The sequence below is a fragment of the Hypanus sabinus genome, chromosome 2, assembly GCF_030144855.1.
Source record: "Hypanus sabinus isolate sHypSab1 chromosome 2, sHypSab1.hap1, whole genome shotgun sequence".
Lineage (NCBI taxonomy): Eukaryota > Metazoa > Chordata > Chondrichthyes > Myliobatiformes > Dasyatidae > Hypanus > Hypanus sabinus.
In genome coordinates this window covers 28,441,897-28,462,370 of record NC_082707.1, presented here as the reverse complement: position 1 = coordinate 28,462,370, position 20,474 = coordinate 28,441,897, and the positions used below count along the sequence as shown (strand labels likewise).

At 40.8% G+C, this 20,474-nt stretch overlaps 1 protein-coding gene across 3 annotated transcripts in view; it reads left to right on the top strand.

Annotated features, from left to right (window-relative positions):
* Window positions 1-20,474, top strand: part of LOC132407294 (plastin-1-like) — a 130,699-nt gene that overhangs the window by 85,533 nt on the left and 24,692 nt on the right. For all 3 annotated transcript variants that reach the window (XM_059993609.1, XM_059993593.1, XM_059993603.1), the window contains exons 6-10: window positions 577-658; window positions 1,265-1,430; window positions 3,748-3,890; window positions 10,665-10,757; window positions 10,846-11,038. In XM_059993609.1, coding sequence (XP_059849592.1) covers window positions 577-658; window positions 1,265-1,430; window positions 3,748-3,890; window positions 10,665-10,757; window positions 10,846-11,038 — 677 coding nt within the window. The remainder of the gene's footprint in view (window positions 1-576; window positions 659-1,264; window positions 1,431-3,747; window positions 3,891-10,664; window positions 10,758-10,845; window positions 11,039-20,474) is intronic.

Genomic DNA, 20,474 nt, shown 5'->3' with positions numbered 1-20,474 from the left:
GACCATTTCAGGCATCTCCAAGCCTGGATGCTTGAAACTTCAATGAGCAAGACAGTTCAGTGTTGTCTTGCTGCTTACTTCTTACCAACTATTCATGACAAAAATCACTGCTTTTTGTACACAAACACCTGCAACTGACAACTTATAACTGCACATGACTGATGCTAGTTAGAATCTGTTCAGCAACAGTCTTCTGTCCTGATTAAATGGCATATTATCGTGAATAAACAAAGGAAATCCTAACTCTTTTCTCCATTTAGTTTTTGTTCTTTAAGAGATGCCCCAAATAAGTGGCTGCCCCAATTAACCAATGGTCTGATTAACTGGAGTCCACTGTATATTAAGGAGAGATGTGGATATGGAAATTCAGCCTCTAAGTTGGCAGGTAGTAAACAGGGCAGACTCTTGCTGTCCAACGTTTGGTAGGAACCAAATAATTATGACATTCATCCAACAATCTTTGTAATGGAAAATAAATCCTCAACTCTTCATCCATGGTACTTAAATATTTGATGTAATTTTCAATTTTGAGTTGTAATGTAATGTTCTGATAAAAGTCTCTTTCCCTCTGTTCAGCAAAATGATTAACTTATCCCAGCCAGATACAATTGATGAGCGAGTAATTAACAAGAAGAAGCTGACTCCATTCACAATTTCTGTAAGTACTATCCTTTTGTCAGTGGTAGTTATGTGCATAGAAGGTTCATATTTATCTTTTGATGTTATACCTGCATAATTCAGTTGCCTCCTCTCAAAAGTAGTATCAAAATATTTCTTAGAGCAGATATTTAGATTATAAATGCAGAGAGCAGCCTACATAATCAGCTGAAAGAAAATTACAAGTTGGAAATCGAAAACTAAACATGCTGTAAATACTCAAAAGATCAGCAACATCTGTGGAGGGAGAGGAAAAAGTCAGCGTTTTAGTTCTTGTGTGCTCACAAATTGCTGCAGGAATTCAGCAAGTCAGGTGACATGGGGACATGGACAGATATTCCAGAATGGGAATGAAAAGCCAAATTGAAATGGGTAGCCGCTGGGATATCTTGCCTTTTAAAATGGACAAGGTGAAGGACTTGACTGTGTTCTCTGTTGATTTTGCTCCATGAGAGATGCGCCAGAGCACCTCTTCACAGACAATTCCCAGAAAATAAGGGCCTTTTTCTCCATATTCTGACATGGCTGCTTTTAAATGTATTGTGTCTACAGAAATGATGTTTTGAAAACAGTGTAGTTATTTGCACTCTAATTAATTCTCCCACAGGAAAATCTGAACCTTGCTCTGAACTCTGCCTCTGCCATTGGCTGTACAGTGGTGAACATTGGTGCAGAAGATCTAAAGGAAGGCAGACACCACCTGGTACTGGGCCTCCTGTGGCAGATCATAAAGATTGGCTTGTTTGCTGATATTGAGATTACCAGGAATGAAGGTAAGAGGCAATGCAGATGCGTATACAAACCTATCTGGCAAAATAATGATGCACTTAAAAAAAAAGAGTATGAAGTGGTAATCTTTGTTTTGTGCAGGCAAAGAACTAGTGGGACTATACTAATTTCATCCCTTAATCGTGCATGCAGATGACCAGGTGCTGTAATCCAGATACAGAAAGACTTGTTTTTGTATGGGTTTAATATAATTGCAAATACTAAGTCACAATAGCAAGACTCTATCTTCATGAAGATCTGTCATTTACTTTACTGTGTTTAGCAATGAAGGAGAGTACAGCGATGAAGTACATTTTACGCTGAATGTGTCATTTGCAACATTAGAGTCTGTTTGGCATCTAGCTTTTTTTTATTGGAAAATTGCAAAAGTCAATCTGCTCTTTAAGAAGGGAGGAGGCAAAACAAAGGCAATTGTCAGCCCATTTGCTTGACTTCGGTGTAAGCTGTTGGAGTCCATAACTTGGAGGCACATGATTAAAAAAAGGGTGAAGTCAGAATGGATTTTTCAAGGGAAAATCTTGCCTGACAAAACTATTAGAATTCTTCACGGAAAAACAGTCTGGATAGACAAAGGAAAACAGTGGATGTTGTTAATTTGGATTTTCAGAAGACCTTTGTCAAGGTGCTGCACATGAGGCTGCTAAGATAGATTTTACAGGTACATGGTATTACAGGGAAGGTACCAGCATGGATAGGAAATCAGCTAACTGTGGCAGGTAGCAAAGAGTGGGGAATACAGGGGGCCTTTCCTGGTTGGCTGCTGGTGACTAGTGGTGTTCCACAGGGGTTGGTACTAGGACTGCTTTTCACGTTATATATCAAAGATTTGGATGGCTGAATTGATGGTTTTGTAGCCATGTTTGCAGATGATGCAAAGATTAGTTTAGGAGCAGGGAGAGTTGAGGAGGCAGGGAGTCTGCAGAAGGACTTGGACAGACTAGGAGAATGGGCAAAGTGGCAGATGGAATATAGTTTAGGAAAGTGTATAGTCGTCCACTTTGTTGGAAGAAGTAAGGACATAGACTATTTTCTAAATGGGAAGAAAATTCAAAAATCAAAGGTGTAAAGCAACTTGAGAGTCCTTGTGCAGGATTCTCTGTCTGTGTCAGTACCTCCAGTTGAACTTTGTCTTTTTGTGTGTTTTTCCCCCTAGCTGCCAGTCCGTGATTTTGTATTGCCATGTGCTCTTGTTTGTTTTCATGCCCCATGTGCTCCTGTCTCTGCTCCTGGTCTACTCTGTCCCCTGTAATGCTGAGTACTCCGCCTCTCACCTGTTTCTCATTATTACCTGTTTTGCTGCCACTTCTGTCTCATTGTGCTCCACCTATCATCTGCCTCTCTGTTTATTGCTCAGTGCATTTCAATCCTATGTTTTCACCTTTTCTGTTGCTAGATTGTACCAGTGAATTTTCCTGAGCCTTTCCAGCATTTGTATCTTTCCTCTATCTGTCTGAATATCGATTCTGTCTGTTTCCCAATTCTGGTCTTTGGATTTCTCTGGATGTTTTGATTTCTGCTTGAACTTTGACACCGACTTTGTCTGCACCTTTGGATTTGTTACTCAATTTATTTCACTGTGTGCACAGTACTGGGTCTGCGATTGGATCCCTGCTCCAGCATCCTGACAGTATGTTAATTTGTAGGTTGAGTCAGTGGTAAGGAAGACAAATGCAATATTAGCATTCATTTTGAGAGGACTAGAATGTAAACACAAGGATGTAATGCTGGAGCTTTGAGGCTTTGATCAGACTGAAAGGCTGACCGTATGAGGAGTGTTTGATTGCTTTGGTCTTATACTCACTGGTGATTAGGAGAATGATGGAGAATCTCAATACAACCTATTGAATATTGAAAGTCCTCGATAAAGTGGATGTGGAGAAGATGTTTCCTGCAGTCTAAGACCTCAGAATATAGGGATTTCTACTTACAAGAGAGATTAGGATTTTCTTTAACCAGAGGGTGATGAATGTGGAATTCTCTGCCACAGACAGCTGTGGAGGCCAAATCATGGGTATATTTAAAGCAGAAGTCATTAGGTTCTTGACTATTAAGGACATCAAAGGTTTCAGGGAGAAGGCAGAATAATGAAGTTGAGAGGGATAATAAATTGGCCATAATGGAATGGCAGAGTTGACTTGATGGACAGTATGGTCTAATTCTGCTCTTGTATATTATGATCTTAGGGTCAAAGTTGTATTGGTCTCTTTGGGCATCCTCTTTGCACTGATGTCTATAACGTTGTGGTGTGTGACAACCTTCTTTGAATTTTTGGTATTGATGTTGTTATCTCTTTGATTCCAGCACTTGTTGCTCTGTTAAAGGAAGGCGAAGATCTAGAGGAGCTGTTAAAACTCTCACCTGAAGATATTCTTCTGCGTTGGGTCAATTACCACCTGGAACATGCTGGTTACGGAAAAATCACCAACTTCAGTGAAGATATTAAGGTACTGATATTTTCATCAAACTATTTTGAATTTAAATCTTATTTTAAGTCCTCTTTTTAGTTTCAGAACAGAGGTTAATATTTTTGGGTGGTAAAGATCAACTATTCTGATTAGAGCTGCCCCCTTGAGGGGTGGTGGAAATCAGAGGTTTCACAAGGTAACTGGAACAATCCTGAAGGTAAATAATTTGCAGGGTTCTTAAGGAATGGGATTGCTTAACTGAGATTTGGCATAAATTATGACTGAACGGATTTCTACTGGATGAGAGCTGACTTCGTAGAGGTGTACAAGATGATAAGAGGTATACAAGAGGGCACAATTTTAAGGTAATTGGAGGAAAGCATGAAGGGGATGTCAGAAGTTGGTTCTTTACACAGAGAGTGATGGGTGTCTGGAATGCCCTGCCAAGGGTGGTGCTAGAGACAGATACATTAGGGTTATTTAAGAATCTCATAGATAGCACATAGAAAAATGGAGAGCTATGTAGAGGGAAGGTTAAAAGGTCATAGAGAAGTACAGCACAGAAACAGGCCCTTCAGCTCACCTAGTCTGAATCAAAGTCATTTAAACTGCCTACTCCCATTGACCTGCACAGGGACCAGAGCCCTCTGTATTCCTACTATCCATGTACCTGTCCAAACTTGTGTTGGCAGCTGATTCCACACTCTCATGATCCGCTGAGTGAAGAAGTTCCCCCTCATGTTCCCCTTAAACATTTCACCTTTCACCCTTATCCTATGACTTCTGTAGTCCCACCATGGAATATGCCTGCTTGTATTTACCTATCTGTACCTCTCATTACTTTGTATACCTCTATGAAATCTCCTCTCAACCTTCTACGTTCTGAAGAATACAGTCTTAACCTTTCAATATTTTCTTATAACTAGGGTCCTCCAGGTTCGGCAACATCCTTGTAAACTTTCTCTGTACTCTTTTAACCTTGTTTATGTCTTTCCTGTAGGTAGGCAACCAAAACTGCACACGATATTTCAAATTAGGCTCACCATCGTCTTATACATCCCATCTCCCTTACTCAGTACTTTGACTTATGAAGGCCAATGTGCCAAAAGCTTTCTTGATGACCCTATCTATCTATGACACCACTTTCAACAAATTATGGACCTGCTCGGAGGTCGGCATAAATTGTGGACTATACTGTGCTGTAATGTTCTGTTCTGTGCTGTAATGTTTCTTTGATTTTATTTTCAGACTCATCGTTGTTCTTCCAGATGAGTTTGGCAGAAATGTTACCTGTGTGCTATAGGGACAGAACTAATTACTTAAAAGTCAAATCTGAGCCAATAAACATGCCTCATGCTGACAGCTTAGCACAGTAAATTCCAACTTGCTTAAAGCATTTCTAACATAAATTATTTGAGAGAAAAGGACTGGGTTTTGTACCAGTACACAAAATAATTAACTCTAATCTGTTTGCTTGAACAAGCTGCATGGATTGAATAACCTCTCATTATTGCTTTTCCTTTGCCCTATGTAAATAAACTTGTATTTTGAAATTATCTGCATGGGTGGCATGTAAACAAAATTTTTCACTTATCTCCATGCATGTGACAATAATAAAATGCATTCCAAATTCAGTTCTTCCTATTTTTCCTCAATGAGTCTGTCTTACTTTTAAGCTTCCCCATATGGAAGGCTCAGCATTCCGCCCTTTGTTTTTCCTGCAGTATTGAGCAGGAAAAATAAATTTTCCCTGGCCTTTGAGAATGATGTAATCCTGTGCTTGCCTTCCCCCATCATCAGTGTATAAACCTTTCAGCAATATTAAGGAAGGAAGAGGATGGAAGCTGGGTCTGGCTTGGGATTTTTTTTTTATGTAACTTTTATAACCTATCAGCCTTAGTCCTGCCCCTCCCTATTTCTTCTTTATTCCCGTTATCTTCTCTTTTCACTCTCAGTCCTGCAGCAGGTGCTCCTCCTGAAATATCAACAATTGCTCCCACCTCTTTAAAAGTCACCACCACCCCAGGCTGCAACCCGACTTCCAGTAGTTTGTTTTTAGCTTTGGTTGTTTGTTTTTGGCACTTTCAGCTGCTTCTGTTTTCTTTCAGCAGTTTTAATTTGGGGAAAGAAATTTGATTTCCAAAACTGCCTCCAGTATTTCTGCAAATCAGGTGCTTATTTACTATAGTTTTAAATTAACAGTTCTCAAATTGTGTATATACATGTCATGTATTATTAATTACCTGTAAAATTATTTACTTACCGGATTGATGGAGGAATTTAAAGTCGGATTCTATTTCCCAGAAACTGGAGAAAGTAGTTTGGCAAGTTTGAGCCCTACCTATTTGAAAATGAAGTGCTGGCACAATGCTTACTGAATCCTGACAGGATACCCAGTCAGGCAGTTAAGTATAATAAATATAAGACCATAAGGTATAAGAACAGAATTGGGTCATTCAAGTCAGCTCCACCATTCAATCGTGGCAGATTTATTATCTCTTTCAACCCTATTCTTTTTTTCTCTCCATAACCCTTGATGTCCTTAGTAATTGAGAACTTATCAACCTCTTTAAATATACCCAGTGATTTGGCCTCCTCAGCTGTCTGGCAATGAATTCCACAGATTCGCCACACCCTGGCTGAAGAAGTTCCTCCTCATCTCTATTGTAAAGGGATAGTCTTCTATTCTGAGTGTGTGGCCTCTGGTCCTAGACTCATACTATTTGGAAACATCCTCTCCACATCCATTCAATAAACTACTCTTTCAATATTTGATAGGCTTCAATGAGATGCCCCCTCATTCTACTAAACTCCAGCAAGTACAGGCCCACAGGCATCAAATGCTCCTCATACATTAATCATTTAATTCTTGGGATCATTCTTGTGAGCCTCCTGTAGACCCTCTCCAATACCAGCACACACAGCTCGAACCATATCATCAAGTTTGCCGATGACACGACCGTGGTGGGTCTCATCAGCAAGAACGACGAGTCAGCTTACAGAGAGGAGGTGCAGCGGCTAATGGACTGGTGCAGAGCCAACAACCTGTCTCTGAATGTGAACAAACAGAAGAGATGGTGTTGACTTCAGGAGGGCATGGAGCGACCACTCCCCGCTGAACATCGACGGCTCCTTGGTAGAGATCATTAAGAGCACCAAATTTCTTGGTGTTCACCTAACGGAGAATCTCACCTGGTCCCTCAACACCAGCTCCATAGCAAAGAAAGTCCAGCAGCATCTGTACTTTCTGTGAAGGCTGAGGAAAGTCCATCTCCCACTCCCCCATCCTCATCACATTCTGCAGGGGTTGTATTGAGAGCATCCTGAGCAGCTCCATCACTGCCTGGTTCAGAAATTGCACCATCTCAGATTGCAAGACCCTGCAGTGCATTGTGAGGTCAGCTGAGAAGATCATCGGGGTCTCTCTTCCTGCCATTACAGGCATTTATGCTACACGGTGCATCCGCAAAGCAAACAGCATTATGAAGGACCCCACACACCCCTCATACAATCTCTTCTCCCTCCTGCCATCTGGAAACAGGCACCAAAGCATTCAGGCTCTCATGACCAGACTATGTAACAGTTTCTTCCCCCAAGCTATCAGTCTCCTCAAAACCCAGAGCCTGGACTGACACCAACTTACTGCCCTCTACTGTGCCTATGTCTTGTTTATTATTTATTGTAATGCCTGCACTGTTTTGTGCACTTTATGCAGTCCTGGGTAGCTCTGTAGTCTAGTTTTTTTTCTATGTTGTTTTTACATAGTTCAGTGGAGTTTTTGTACTGTTTCATGTAGCACCATGGTCCTGATAAACATTGGCTCGTTTTTACTGTGTACTGTACCAGCAGTTATGGTCGAAGTGACAATAAAAAGTGACTTGACTTGATTTAATCCTTTCTTCAATAAAGGGCCCAAAATTGCTCACAATACTCTGACCAATGCCTTATAAAGCCTCAGCATCTTATCCTTGCTTTTATATTCTAGTCCCCTTACAGTGAAATGCTAATATTGCATTTGCCTTCTTTACCACCAGGTCAACCTGCAATTAACCTTTAGGGAAATCTGCATGAGTACTCCCAAGTCCCTTTGCACCTCTGATCTCTCAATTTTTACCTCTTTTAGAAAATAGTCTATACCTTTATTCCTTTTAACAAAGTGCTTGACAATACACTTACCCAAACTATATTCCAACTGACACTTCTTTGCCCATTCTCCTAATCTGATCCACCTCTTCTGCAGACTCCCTGCTTCCTCAATACTACCTGCTGCTCCGTCTATCTTTGTATCATCCATAAACCTGAACACAAAGCCATCAATTCCATCATCCAAATCTTTGACATGTAACTTGAAAAGTAGTCTCAGCAGCGACCCCTGCAGAACACCACTATTATTGCTAGAAGCCAATCAGAACAGGCCCTCTTTATTCCCACTCTTTGCTTCTTTCCAATTTTCTATACATGCTGGGACTTTTCCTGTAATACCATAGGCTCTTATCTTGTTTAGCAGCCTCATGTGCAGCACCTTGTCAAATGCCTTCTGAAAATCCAAGTATGCAATATCTACTGACTCTCCTTTGTCTATCCTGCCTGTCATTTCCTCAAAGAATTCCAACAGATTTGTCAGGAAAGATTTCCCCACAAAGAAACATTCTGATTTTAGCCTATTTTATTATGAGCCTCCAAATACCCCAAACCCTCATCTTTAATATCCAAGGTTCAAATTAAATTTATTTTTAATGTTATTTTCATCGTCATCATCATCATCTCTCTTGAACCATGATTGTTCTTGGAAATTTTTTCTTCACAAATGGTTTGCCTTTGCCTTCTGTGCACCATCTTTACAAAATGTTTGACCCCAGCCATTATCAATACTCTTCAGAGATTGTCTGCATGGTGTTAGTGGATGCGTAACCAGGACTTGTGATATGCACCAGCATATGCTCCCATGGCTTCATGTGACCCTGATTGGGGTGTTAAGCAGGTACTACACCTTGCCCAAGGATGACCTGGATGCTAACAGAGGGAAAGAGTTCCTGGCACTTCCTTTGGCAGAGATGTACCTCCACATACGCATATGTCACCATATATAACCCTGATATTCATTTTCTTATTGGCATTCACAGTAGATGCAGAAACACCATCAAATCATTGAGTTTCCTTTCTGCTGCCTCACTCCCTTCTTAAGAGTGGAGTGACATTTTCAGATTTCCAGTCTTCTGGAACCATTCCAGAATCTAGTGATCCTTGAAAGATTACCATTAATTGAACTGAATTGAACTTATTGCTTGCATCCTTCATATACATGAGGAGTGAAAATCTTTGTCTCCATCTAAATGTACAGTGCAATTATAGTAATTTATAATAAATGTTACATACAACAGGATAGTCAGTATGACATAGAAATACAGTTGCATCAACATGAATTAAGCAGTCTGATGGTCTGGTGGAAGATGCTGTCCCAGAGCCTGTTGGTTTTGGCATTTGCGGTTTCCCAGATGGTAGCAACTGGAACAGTTTGTGGTTGGGGTGACCCAGGTCTCCAATGATCCTTCAGGCCCTTTTTACACACCTATTTTTGTAAATGTCCTGAAGTTCACACCTACAGATTTGCTGGGCTGTCCGCACCACTCTCCACAACCTATTCAGCTACCTCTTTCAGAACCCGGGGGTGCAAGGTGTAGTCCATCTGGTTCAGGCAACTTTATCTATCTTCAGACTTTTCAGCTTCCCAAGCACCTTCTCTGTAGTATTAGTGACTACACTCACTTCTGCCCCCTGACATTTTCAAATATCTGTCATATATTTGTCAAATATCTTCCATAGTGAAGACTGATGCAAAATATTTATTGAATTTATCTGCCACTTTTTGTTCTCAATTGCTACCTCTGCAGCATCATTTACCAGTAGTCTGGCATCTTCTCTCACCTCTCTTTTAATACCCTCTTTGATATTATTGGCTAGATTACCTTCATACTTCATCTTTACTCTCCTTACGATTTTTCTCAGTTGCCTTCTGCAGTTTTTTTAAAAAATTTCCCAATCCTTTAACTTTGCACTAATTTTTCCTATGTTATCTGCCTTCTCTCTTGATTTTGTGATCTTTTACTTCCCTTGTCACCCAAGGTTGACTCATTCCCCCCATCCCCACTTTACAATACATCTTCATTTTTGGGATGTATCTAACCAGCACCTTCTGAATTGCTCCCAGAAACTTCAGCCATTGCTATTCTGTCATCATCCCTGCCAGTGTTCCCAATGACTTTGGCCAGTTCCTCTCTCACGATTCTGTAGTTCTCTTTTACTCCGTTGAAATACTGATGCATCTGATTTTTAGCTCTTCCCTCTCAATCTGCAGGGTGAGTTCTATCATATTGTGATTCCTGCCTCCTAAGGGTTCCATTATCTTAAGTTCTCTGATAAAATATATGAAGCCATATTATTAAATCTAAAGGCAATATAAATTACGTAGAAGTGAGAAAGAGTTGTTATGGTAACATAGTCTTTATTCATTATCACCTATTTTATACAATGACAAAATTCAGAATGTTCACTGTGGATATGAAAACGAACTTTGCAAAAATGCATAAGTAGTTGTGAGATGCTGTGCACTGGAAACTTTTGACACTTAACACGCCAAGTACACCTTTTTACTTATTGAGAAACAAACTTAACATTTAAAAACAATAGATGGGTCAAGTGTATTTGTTTGGATTGGTGTGACAAGAATTTCTTCATGAATAATTCTCTGTTCCTTCCTAAAAAAAAACTGATTTAATCTTGAAATCCGACTTTGGTTTGATATCCCACTTTTAGGATTCCAGGGCTTATTTCCATCTACTTCATCAGATTGCACCCACTGGAGAAGATGATAAAATGTCGATTGAAATTGATATGGCCGGTTATAATGTAGGTCCATTCTGATTGTTTTAATTAGACTTTCCTCACTGTATGGCAATGGCTTTGGGATCTAATTGTACTTCTCATGATTTTGAAGGAAAAGGATGACCTGAAGAGAGCAGAATACATGCTGCAACAAGCTGATAAGTTGGGCTGCAGACAGTTCGTCACACCAGCTGATGTTGTCAGTGGCAATCCCAACCTCAACCTTGCCTTTGTAGCCAACCTGTTCAATAAGTATCCTGCACTGCATAAGTCAAATAATGAATACGACCTCACTTTGTTGGAAGGTATGAATGCTGAACATTGGAAATTATGTAGCAGAATCTGGAATAGAACTTTGTATTGGTAAGGAACTGGCAGCCATTGTTGTCTTTGTCTAGCCTCATTACTAATCTGATGCCTTTAATGCTTTTTCCTTTCATCAGTGATCTTGCCATGTTTCTTTAGTTACCTTTTCAAAGTAAGATGGTGGCTAGGGCAATGTCTTAGCATGTCATTCATATTGACTTGCAGACCACAATTCTCAAGGGATTCTTCGCTTAAGAGCATAAAACATTGAACAGGATTCAGCACAGTACAAACCCTTCAGCTCTAAGTGTCAATGTTGACCTACTTTAAGATCAATCTAACCCCTCCCTCACACATAGCCCTCCTTTTTTCAATCGTGTGTCTATCTAAGTCTTTTAAATGCTCCTAGTTTATCTGCCTCTACCACCACTCCTAGTAATACTTTCCATTTAAGTTGTGCCCTCTCACATTAGCATTTTGCTATCTTTGGGGTGGGGGAGAAAGGCACTGACTGTCCGCTCTATCTTTGTATCTTATCTTGTACCCTTCTAGCAAGTCACCTCTTAGCCCCCTTTGCTGCCAAGAGAAGAGCCCTAGCTCGCTCAGTCTTTCCTCATAAGACATGATCTAATCCTGGCAATATCCTGGTAAATCTCCTCTGCACCGTCTCTGAAACTTCCACATCCTTCTTATAAAGAGGTGACCTGAACCAAACACAATCCTTCAAAGTGAAGTCTAAGAAGTGTTTTATAGAGCTGCAACATTATCACATGGCCCTTGAACTTAATCCCCTGATTTATGAAGACCAACGCACCATGGCCACCTAAAACACCCTATCAATTTGTGCAGGAACTTTGAGGGATCTGTGAACGCAACCTTCAAGATTTCTGTATTCCTCTTAAGTTGCTATTCTTGCAGTTGAGGATGAACTTTTGATCTGATTCCAAACAGCAGGAGATAGAGTGGGAATGATAGGCAGACAGATAAATCAACAACGTGTAACAAGTGGTGCCCAAGTATCTGTCTTGGGATGCTAACAATTCACTGGATTTGTAGATTTAAAAAAATGCATCTAAGTTTTCCAGTAAAGGGAATATAACTAGCATTGTATGAAATGTAAATGGAAGCACTGTGCCATAAAGATAAATTACTAGGTTAAGTTAATGGACAGAATTGTCTTGTGGATTTTGGTGTGAAGGAAGAACAAGTGAATGCTTGAGGGGATTTGTGGGGTTCCATGTCAGTGACTTGTGAATAAAGCAGATATTTGTACTTGCTAGTTTTAGAGAAAAATGTGACGTTTATGCTACTTCCTTACAATTCACACATGGAATCCTGAAGGTAGTTTTGGGCCCTACACTTCATGAAGGATATATTAGCCCTCAAGGCAGTACCATATAGATTTACTTGAATGCCCTTGGACTCGAGGGTAAAACTCTATAACAAAATGTTACACAAGCCAGAATGGTATTCCCCAGAAATCAGGCTAAGCGATGCTCCCATTGTGGCCTCCTGTATATTGGTGAGACCCGACAAAGATTGGGAAACTGCTTCACTGTGCACCTATGCTCCGTCATCCGCTGACCCCCTACCCCCAACTTTCCGCAGGGATCACTCCCAATGTGACACCCTTGTCTATTCATTTCTCCCTCCTAGTACTTATCCTTACAAACAGAACACGTGCTACAACTGTCCCTGCACCTACTCCCTTACTACCATACAGTGCCCCAAATGGTCCTTCCAGGTGAGGTACCAGTACACCTGTGAGTCTGTTGGGGTCACCTACTGTTTCTGGTGCTCTTGGTGTGGCCTTGTGAGACCTAACATAGATTAGGTGACTGTTTTGCTGAACATCCACACTTCATCCACCAGAAAAAATGAAATCTCCCAGTGGCCACACATTTCAGTTCTACTTCCCATTCCCATTCCAACATGTTGGTCCATGGCTTCTCTACTGCCGTGATGATCCACACTCTGGTCAATGGAACAACACCTTGTATTCCATCTGGGTAGCCGCCTACTTGATAGCATGAACATTGATTTCTTAAACTTCAGGTAATTGCTCCAGCTTCACCATTCCTATTTCCCCTTCTCACCTTATCTCCTTACCTGCCCACCACTCCCCTCTGGTGCTCCTCCCCCTTCCCTTTCTTCCATGGTCTTCTACCCTCTCTGATCAGATTCCCCCTTCTCCAGCCCTTTATCTGTTTCACCAATCAACTTCCCAGCCCTTTACTTCATTCCTTTCCCTCTCCCTGTTTCACCTGTCATCTTGTACTCCTTCCTCCCATCCCCCACCTTCTTGTTCTGATTTCTCATCTTTTTCTCCATTCGTCATGAAGTCTCAGGGCCTGAAACATCAACTCTTTACTATTTTCTATAGATATTGCCTGGCCTGCTGAGTCCCTCCAGCATTTTGTGTATATTGCTAAGAGATGACCTGAATAGAGTTTCCAAGATACTAAAGAGAACCAATGGGATACATAGCAAGAATCCAGGGCTTCAGCAAAGTTGGTGTTAGAGCTGGTCCTTTTGAAAACAACAAAGGATATAGGAAATTCAGAACTTTGTGACAGTGGTTTATCATAAATTTGATACTGATAAGCAATTGAAAACTAATGAGGTAAAAGAACACGGCTATAATTTGGGCAACATAGCAACCACTCTGTGTAGGCCAGAAGGTTTTACATGGTCTATCTCATACTACAGTCATTGGATTGGATCTGGTGAACATTCGTTTTGGTGGGGAGTGGGGCAGGGGGGAATAACATAGTTGTTCAAAACAGTTCATCTTTGCTCCATCACTGCTGGAAGCTACTCAGTGGCTGTACTCCAGTACTGAAGTCAGCCATCCATAATTCCATGCTGGCTGTCCCAGAGGGGAGTGTAAAAGATTATCATCCATTTGTACATTTTTTTTAAAAGTGTCAGGAAATTGGAGAAAGAAAATCTCCTGAATATGGTGCTACACTTGTTTACTTGACCGTGGCTCAGTAGTTGTCTGAGTAAAGTTGAGGCCGCTGATATGTCATTAGTGAATGTTCCAATTGGATTTCTTTATGATATAGAAGACTACCGCACAAAACAGGTCCTTCAGCCCACAATGTGGTACTGAATTAATTAAATTAGTAATCAAATCAGTAACTAACCAAATTCCTTCTGCCTACACAATGTCCATATACCTCGATTCTCTGCATATCTATGTGCCTATCTGATCCTTTTGATGGTCTCTCATATTTGCCTTCACCACCACCACCACCACCACCATCAAACAGGCAATGTAATTCAAGCACTCACCATTCTCTGTTTACTAAAAAAATGCCTTAATCTTGCCCTTTCACCTTAAATGCATGAGCTCTGGTATTAAACATTTTTTTTTGCTGGGAAAAAGATACCAGCTGTTTACTCTATCTCTACCAGACAGCATCTTGATAAACTTCTTCTGCAGCCTCTCCAAAACATCCACCTTCTTCCTATAACGGGGTGACTACAACTGAATTCAGTACTCAAGATGTGGCCTAGCCAAGAGTCATGAAGTTTTGATGCAGTTTTCATAACCTCCCAACTCTTGACTGATAAAGCAAGCATACCATACACCCTTTCAAAGTGCAGCCATTTTAAGAGAGCAATGGACTCTGATCACAAGAGTACATCAATACTCTTAAGGATCCTGCCTTTAACAATGTACTGTCCCTTTGCATTTGATTCCCCAAAGTACAACACTTCATATTTGAACAGACTTACTTCCCCCATATTTGCTATTGATCTATATTCCACTATAAAAGGAAGCCATTTTGGCCTTCAGGTCTCTATTGGTGTGCAGGAATCTCGTAAGCATCGGTCACCTTCCTTGTAACCTATTTTACCACCCGCAAATGCTCTAAGGCTATTCACAATGGCTATTTAACCAACTAACATTAAGGGAAACTCCATGCATTCACAGGGAGGACATACAAATTCCACGTGAGATCACTGGAGCTGAGAGACGACAGCTCTACTAACTGCACTTCTATATTGTGATCTGTTGTTCATTTTCATAGTTTCAAGAGGCTGTTCATGTTGTCCTCTATTTGATTTATCATTAAAGAGATGACACCTATGACTTATGGAAAATTTCTTCAGCACTGCATTGGGATTCAAGCTTATGTTATGTGTTCAAGTTTCTCGAATGGGTTGTCCTGTTCAGAGATGAAAGTTGTACTATTTTTGCATTCTACATTTGTGCTTCAGGTAGGTGGTCAAAAATCCTCAGACCGAGACGTGCTGAAAGTTGGTTTGCTTGGTTGCCAGAGTCACCACTGGGGTGGGGTGGGCATGTTCTTCATTGTCTGGAGCCTGCACCACTGACTGGGTGCAGAGCGGAGGTTCATAACCTGCGGTCTACGGACCTCCTGGGGGTCTGTAGCATAAAAATCATTGAGAAGCCCTGGTGTAGGGGTCATCTTTCCTGGCCCTTTGCATTTCAAGGAGTAAATGCAGATGTTCAAGTAGATATCACAGGCAGCTCAGGTCCTAGACAGGTCTATTTGTTTGTAAAATTGGTTACTTTTTGTTATGAAATCAAGTGCAAATCAACTTCCAGGCTTTATAAAACACAGCAAAATTGAAATCTAAACAGTAACAATACAAGTGCATATAGTTATATCAGAATTAAAATTAACGTCAACTAAGTCACCACCATAATGTCACTGATCATTATATCCCACCAAATAATGGGAATTAGTAGTTTGTAAACAGCTTGAAAAGTACTGGTGAAACTCAGGAAGTCAAACAACAACTTTAGAGGGAAGTGAACACCCAATGTTTTGGCCCGAGAACCTTCAGCAGGACTGGCATGTGCAATGTTCTTAATGATAAGTTCTTCAAAGTTGATATCAGTGTTTCGGTGAGGAGAAAGAAGCTTGAGAAAATCCATTCTCTAAGTAAATTTTTCAATTGAAATCAAACATTAAATGCCTAATTAAAAGAAAGGTTATTCCTGCTTTCACAACATGCACGTTGGTGTTAAAACTCCCTCTAGTGTTGGGGGTGAATTGGCTACTGGAGAGACCTCGGCTGTCAAAACTGTTTTCTGATCCTATTACCTCCATTGAAGAAACACTGTCATTCTCTAAAAGTTAGGAGTTAAATGTTTCTGCTTACAGAAACTTTAAGTCATTATATTTTCACTTTCCTGTGCTGCATTATTAGAGGCAGTGCTCTTTGATTTAGTCTTAACATAAAGAGGGATTCTCAGAATCAGGTTTATTATCACTGACATTGTGAAATTTGTTTGCAGTACAGTAAGTAAGAAATGTTTTTTAAAAATTAAATTTATTAGTAGTGCAACAAGGGAGAAAAAAAATTGTGAAGTCGTGTTCATGGGGTGGTTCATTGTCCATTCAGAAATCCACTGACGGGAAGAAGCTGTTCCTAAAATGTTGAGTGTGTGTATTCAGGCTCTTGTCCCTTCGCTCATGTACAGGGTGGTGGGGATTCTTAATGATGGACACCGCCTTTGTGAGGCATCATGTATTGAAGATGTCCTCAATTGTGGAGAGGCTAGCACTCGTGATGGTGTTTACAACCCTCTGCAATCTTATATGATAGCCCAAAACCTGGTGCCATTCAGTTTGGAGGTGGGAATTTCTTCAGACATCCCAGCTAACGCCCTTCACTTTAGCCAATGACAGCATTCATTTCATTTATGTTGGTGAAGCATTCATGGTGCCAGAAGCTGCTATGTTACCATGTTTGGCACACAGTTATTGCACCTTAATTCCCTTTTGTGAAGTGCTTTGAAGTATTTTAATGTTATCAGAAGCAAATATTAGTTTTCTCCAGAGCACAAAACCAGTCAAATAATAGTGGTGTGTTAGAGAGATTATTTGAATGTTTGAAACCTTTTGTATATAATTTTAATAGCTTGCATTGTTTTCCTTTTTCCTTTTTTGTTCTGATTCTGCCCGGAGACTACAGAACTGACCCCTCCCATTGTAGGTATTGTCTTAAGAATTGTTCCAAGTCCTTCGGTTCTCTTTCTTCTCTCTTCCACCCCCCCCCCACCCCCACCGCCAGCCTTGTTCCTTTTTAAAGCTCCATCATGGTGATACACTTGCCTTTATTGGAAACTGTCTTGGTTGTTTGGTTGAGTGACTTTGGCCATGGAGGTTTCTCTTCTGAAATTTGTGCCCTCTCTTGTTTACATATAAAAATAGAAACAAGTTACAAAGCAAACATTCAATTTGATGGTTTTGGGCTCTTTGTAGCCCTTTTGAAATTAGCAGAAACTAAAGACTGAATGACATGTTTAGTATTTTTAACCAAGTTGTCAATGTTTCTCTTCATTGTGGCAGCCCACCTGTTTGTTGGTAGTGACAGCTTAAGAAAGATTGAAAGCATTCATGGTGGCGTTGCCATTCTGACATGGAAACATACAACGTGGTAAGAAGCCGCTGTTGTACAGTAGTGTGCTGCTAATGAGCAAATTATGTATGTAACTAAAATTAAGGATGCATTATTTAAAATAAATCTGGAAATGGTGTGTTTATTATGCTTATTGAGTCAAAAAGCACAGGCCTTTCAACACACCTTGTCTATGCTCCTCATTGTGCTTATCTATACAAATCCTATTTACCAGCACTTGGGCCATAACCTGCTATGCCTTGGTGATTCAGAAGTTTCTGATTTCATCTCCACAGGTAATGTGTTCCACATTTCAACCACAATGAATTGGGGGAGAAAATCTTCCTCAGATCCCCTCTAGCCGCTTACTACTCACCTTAAAACTATAAAACTGAATACAATACCAGTTGTCATTGATACTTAACTGTAAATGAGTTAGTGCATAATTATTTTCTTCTCGTTGCTCATTCTGCCTTGATTTTAAAATTCAGCTCCACAGAATGCAATAGGTAGCTATACCTTGGTTGATAAGACTCTTCTCTCTGAATTCAAAGATTGTGGAACTTTTGCCCAATTTCAGAGAAGTTAGATCGAAAGTGTTTAGGCGATGCTTTTGTGTAGCACTGAGATGCTGCCTGTCAACTGAAGTGAAAGGAGACCCTGACTGCCTGGTTTGCTGAGTATAAAATTATTCTGTGACATTCAAAATGATTCTAGTCATTCTGTTATGAGGAAGATGAGATCGCTCTAGAGAGGGTACAGAGAAAACTTGCAAAGATATTACCAAGACTGGAAATTTTGTATCTAATGAAGAAAGATTGGTCCAGTAAATACTTTCTTTGTAACAGAAGGCTGAAAGAAGCCAGTAAATACTTTCTTTGTAACAGAAGGCTGAAAGAAGAGTGAATTGAGGGGTCTATTTCCACTAGCAGAGGGGTTTAGAACCATAGAACATTACAGCACAGTACAGGCCCTTCAGCCCTCCATGTTGTGCCAACCCATATAATCCTTTTTTTTTAAAAAAAGTACTAAACCCACACTACACCATAACCCTCTTTTTCTTTCATCCATGTGCCTGTCCAAGAGGCTCTTAAATACCCTAATGTTTTAGCCTCCACCACCATCCCTGGCAAGTCATTCCAGGCACCCACAACACTGTGTTTATTAAAAAAAAAAAAAAAAATTAAAAAAAAACTTTACCCTGATGTCTCCCCTAAACTTCCCTCCCTTAATTTTGTACATATGCCCTCTGGTGTTTGTTATTGGTGCTCTGGGAAACAGGTACTGACTATCCACCCTATATATGCCTCTAATAATCTTGTAGACCTCTATCAGGTCCCTTCTCATTCTTTTACGCTCCAAAGAAAAAAGTCCAAGCTCTGCTAACCTTGCTTCATATGATTTGTTCTCCAAACCAAGCAACATCCTGGTAAATCTCCTCTGCCCGCTCTCCATAGCTTCCACATCCTTCCTATAATGAGGTGACCAGAATTGAACACAATACTTTAAGTGCAGTTTCACCAGAGATTTGTAGAGTTGCAACATGGCCTCTCTACTCTTGAACTCAATCCCCCTGTTAATGAAGCCTAGCATCCCATAGGCCTTCCTAACCACCCTAACAACCTGCGCAGTGACCTTGAGGGATGTATGGATTTGAACCCCAAGGTCCCTTTGTTCATCCACACTCTTAAGGAACTGACCATTAATCCTGTACTCAGTCTTCTGGTTTATCCTTCCAAAATGCATCACCTCACACTTATCCAGATTGAACTCCATCTGCCATTTTTCTGCCCAACTCTGCAACCTGTCTATATCCTCTTGTAACCTTCGACAACCTGCAGCTCCATCCACAACTCCTCCAATCTTTGTGTCATCCGCAAACTTACTCACCCATCTTTCCGCCTCTACATCTAGGTCATTTATAAAGAATCACAAATAGCAGGGTCCCAAGACAGATCCCTGCGGCACTTCGCTAGTCACAGGCAGAATACTTTCCTTCCACAACTACCCTCCGCTTTTTTCCTTCAAGCCAATTTTTTTATCCAAACAGCCAAGGTTCCATTTAACTCATGCCTCATGACTTTCTGGATGAGTCTCTCGTGAGGGACCTTGTCAAATGCCTTGCTAAAGTCCATGTAGACCACATCCACTGCCCTACCCTCATCAATTTCTTTTGTTACTTCTTCAAAAAACTCAATCAGTCTCATGAGGCATGATCTTCCCTTCACAAAGCCATGTTGACTATCCATGAGTAGACTGTACTTCTCCAAATGCTCGTAGATCCTATCCTTAAGAATCCTTTCCAGTAGTTTGCAGACCACTGACGTAAGGCTCACCGGTCTATAGTTTCCAGGTTTCTCCCTATTACCTTTTTTAAACAAGGGAACTACATTTGCCAATCTCCAATCCTTCGGCACTTCCCCGTAGCCAAAGAGGATTCAAAGATCATAGCTGATGCTCCAGCGATCTCTTCCCTCAATTCCCACAACAACCTGGGGTGTATCATATCCGGCCCTGGGGATTTATCAATCTTGATGTTTTTAAGAATATCCAGCACTTCTTCCATAATCTCCACATTGTCCAGCACATAGGCCTGCTCTATTTCGACCTCACCCTGATCAAGATCCTTTTCACTTGTGAATACTGAAGCGAAGTATGCATTTCGGACCTCCCCAACGTCCTCCACCTCCAAGCACATGTTGCCCTCTTTATCCTTTAGTGGTCCCACCTTCGTTCTCATCATCCTCCTATTCTTCACATATGCATAGAATGCCTTGGGGTTCTCCTTAATCCTACGTGCCAAGGCCTTCTTATGCCCCCTTCGAGCTCTCCTAAGTTCTTTCTTTAGCTCCTTCCTGGCTACCCTATATTTCTCATGAGCCCTTCCTGCTTCTTATATCAAACATATGCTTCCTTTTTCCACTTGACGAGTTGCCTCGTGTTTTGTCAGCCACGGTTCCCTTTTCCTAACATTTTTTCCTTGCCTCAGTGGGACAAACCTATCCTGACCCCAGCTCAAGTTGTCCCTAGACTTCTCCCACTTTACTTCTG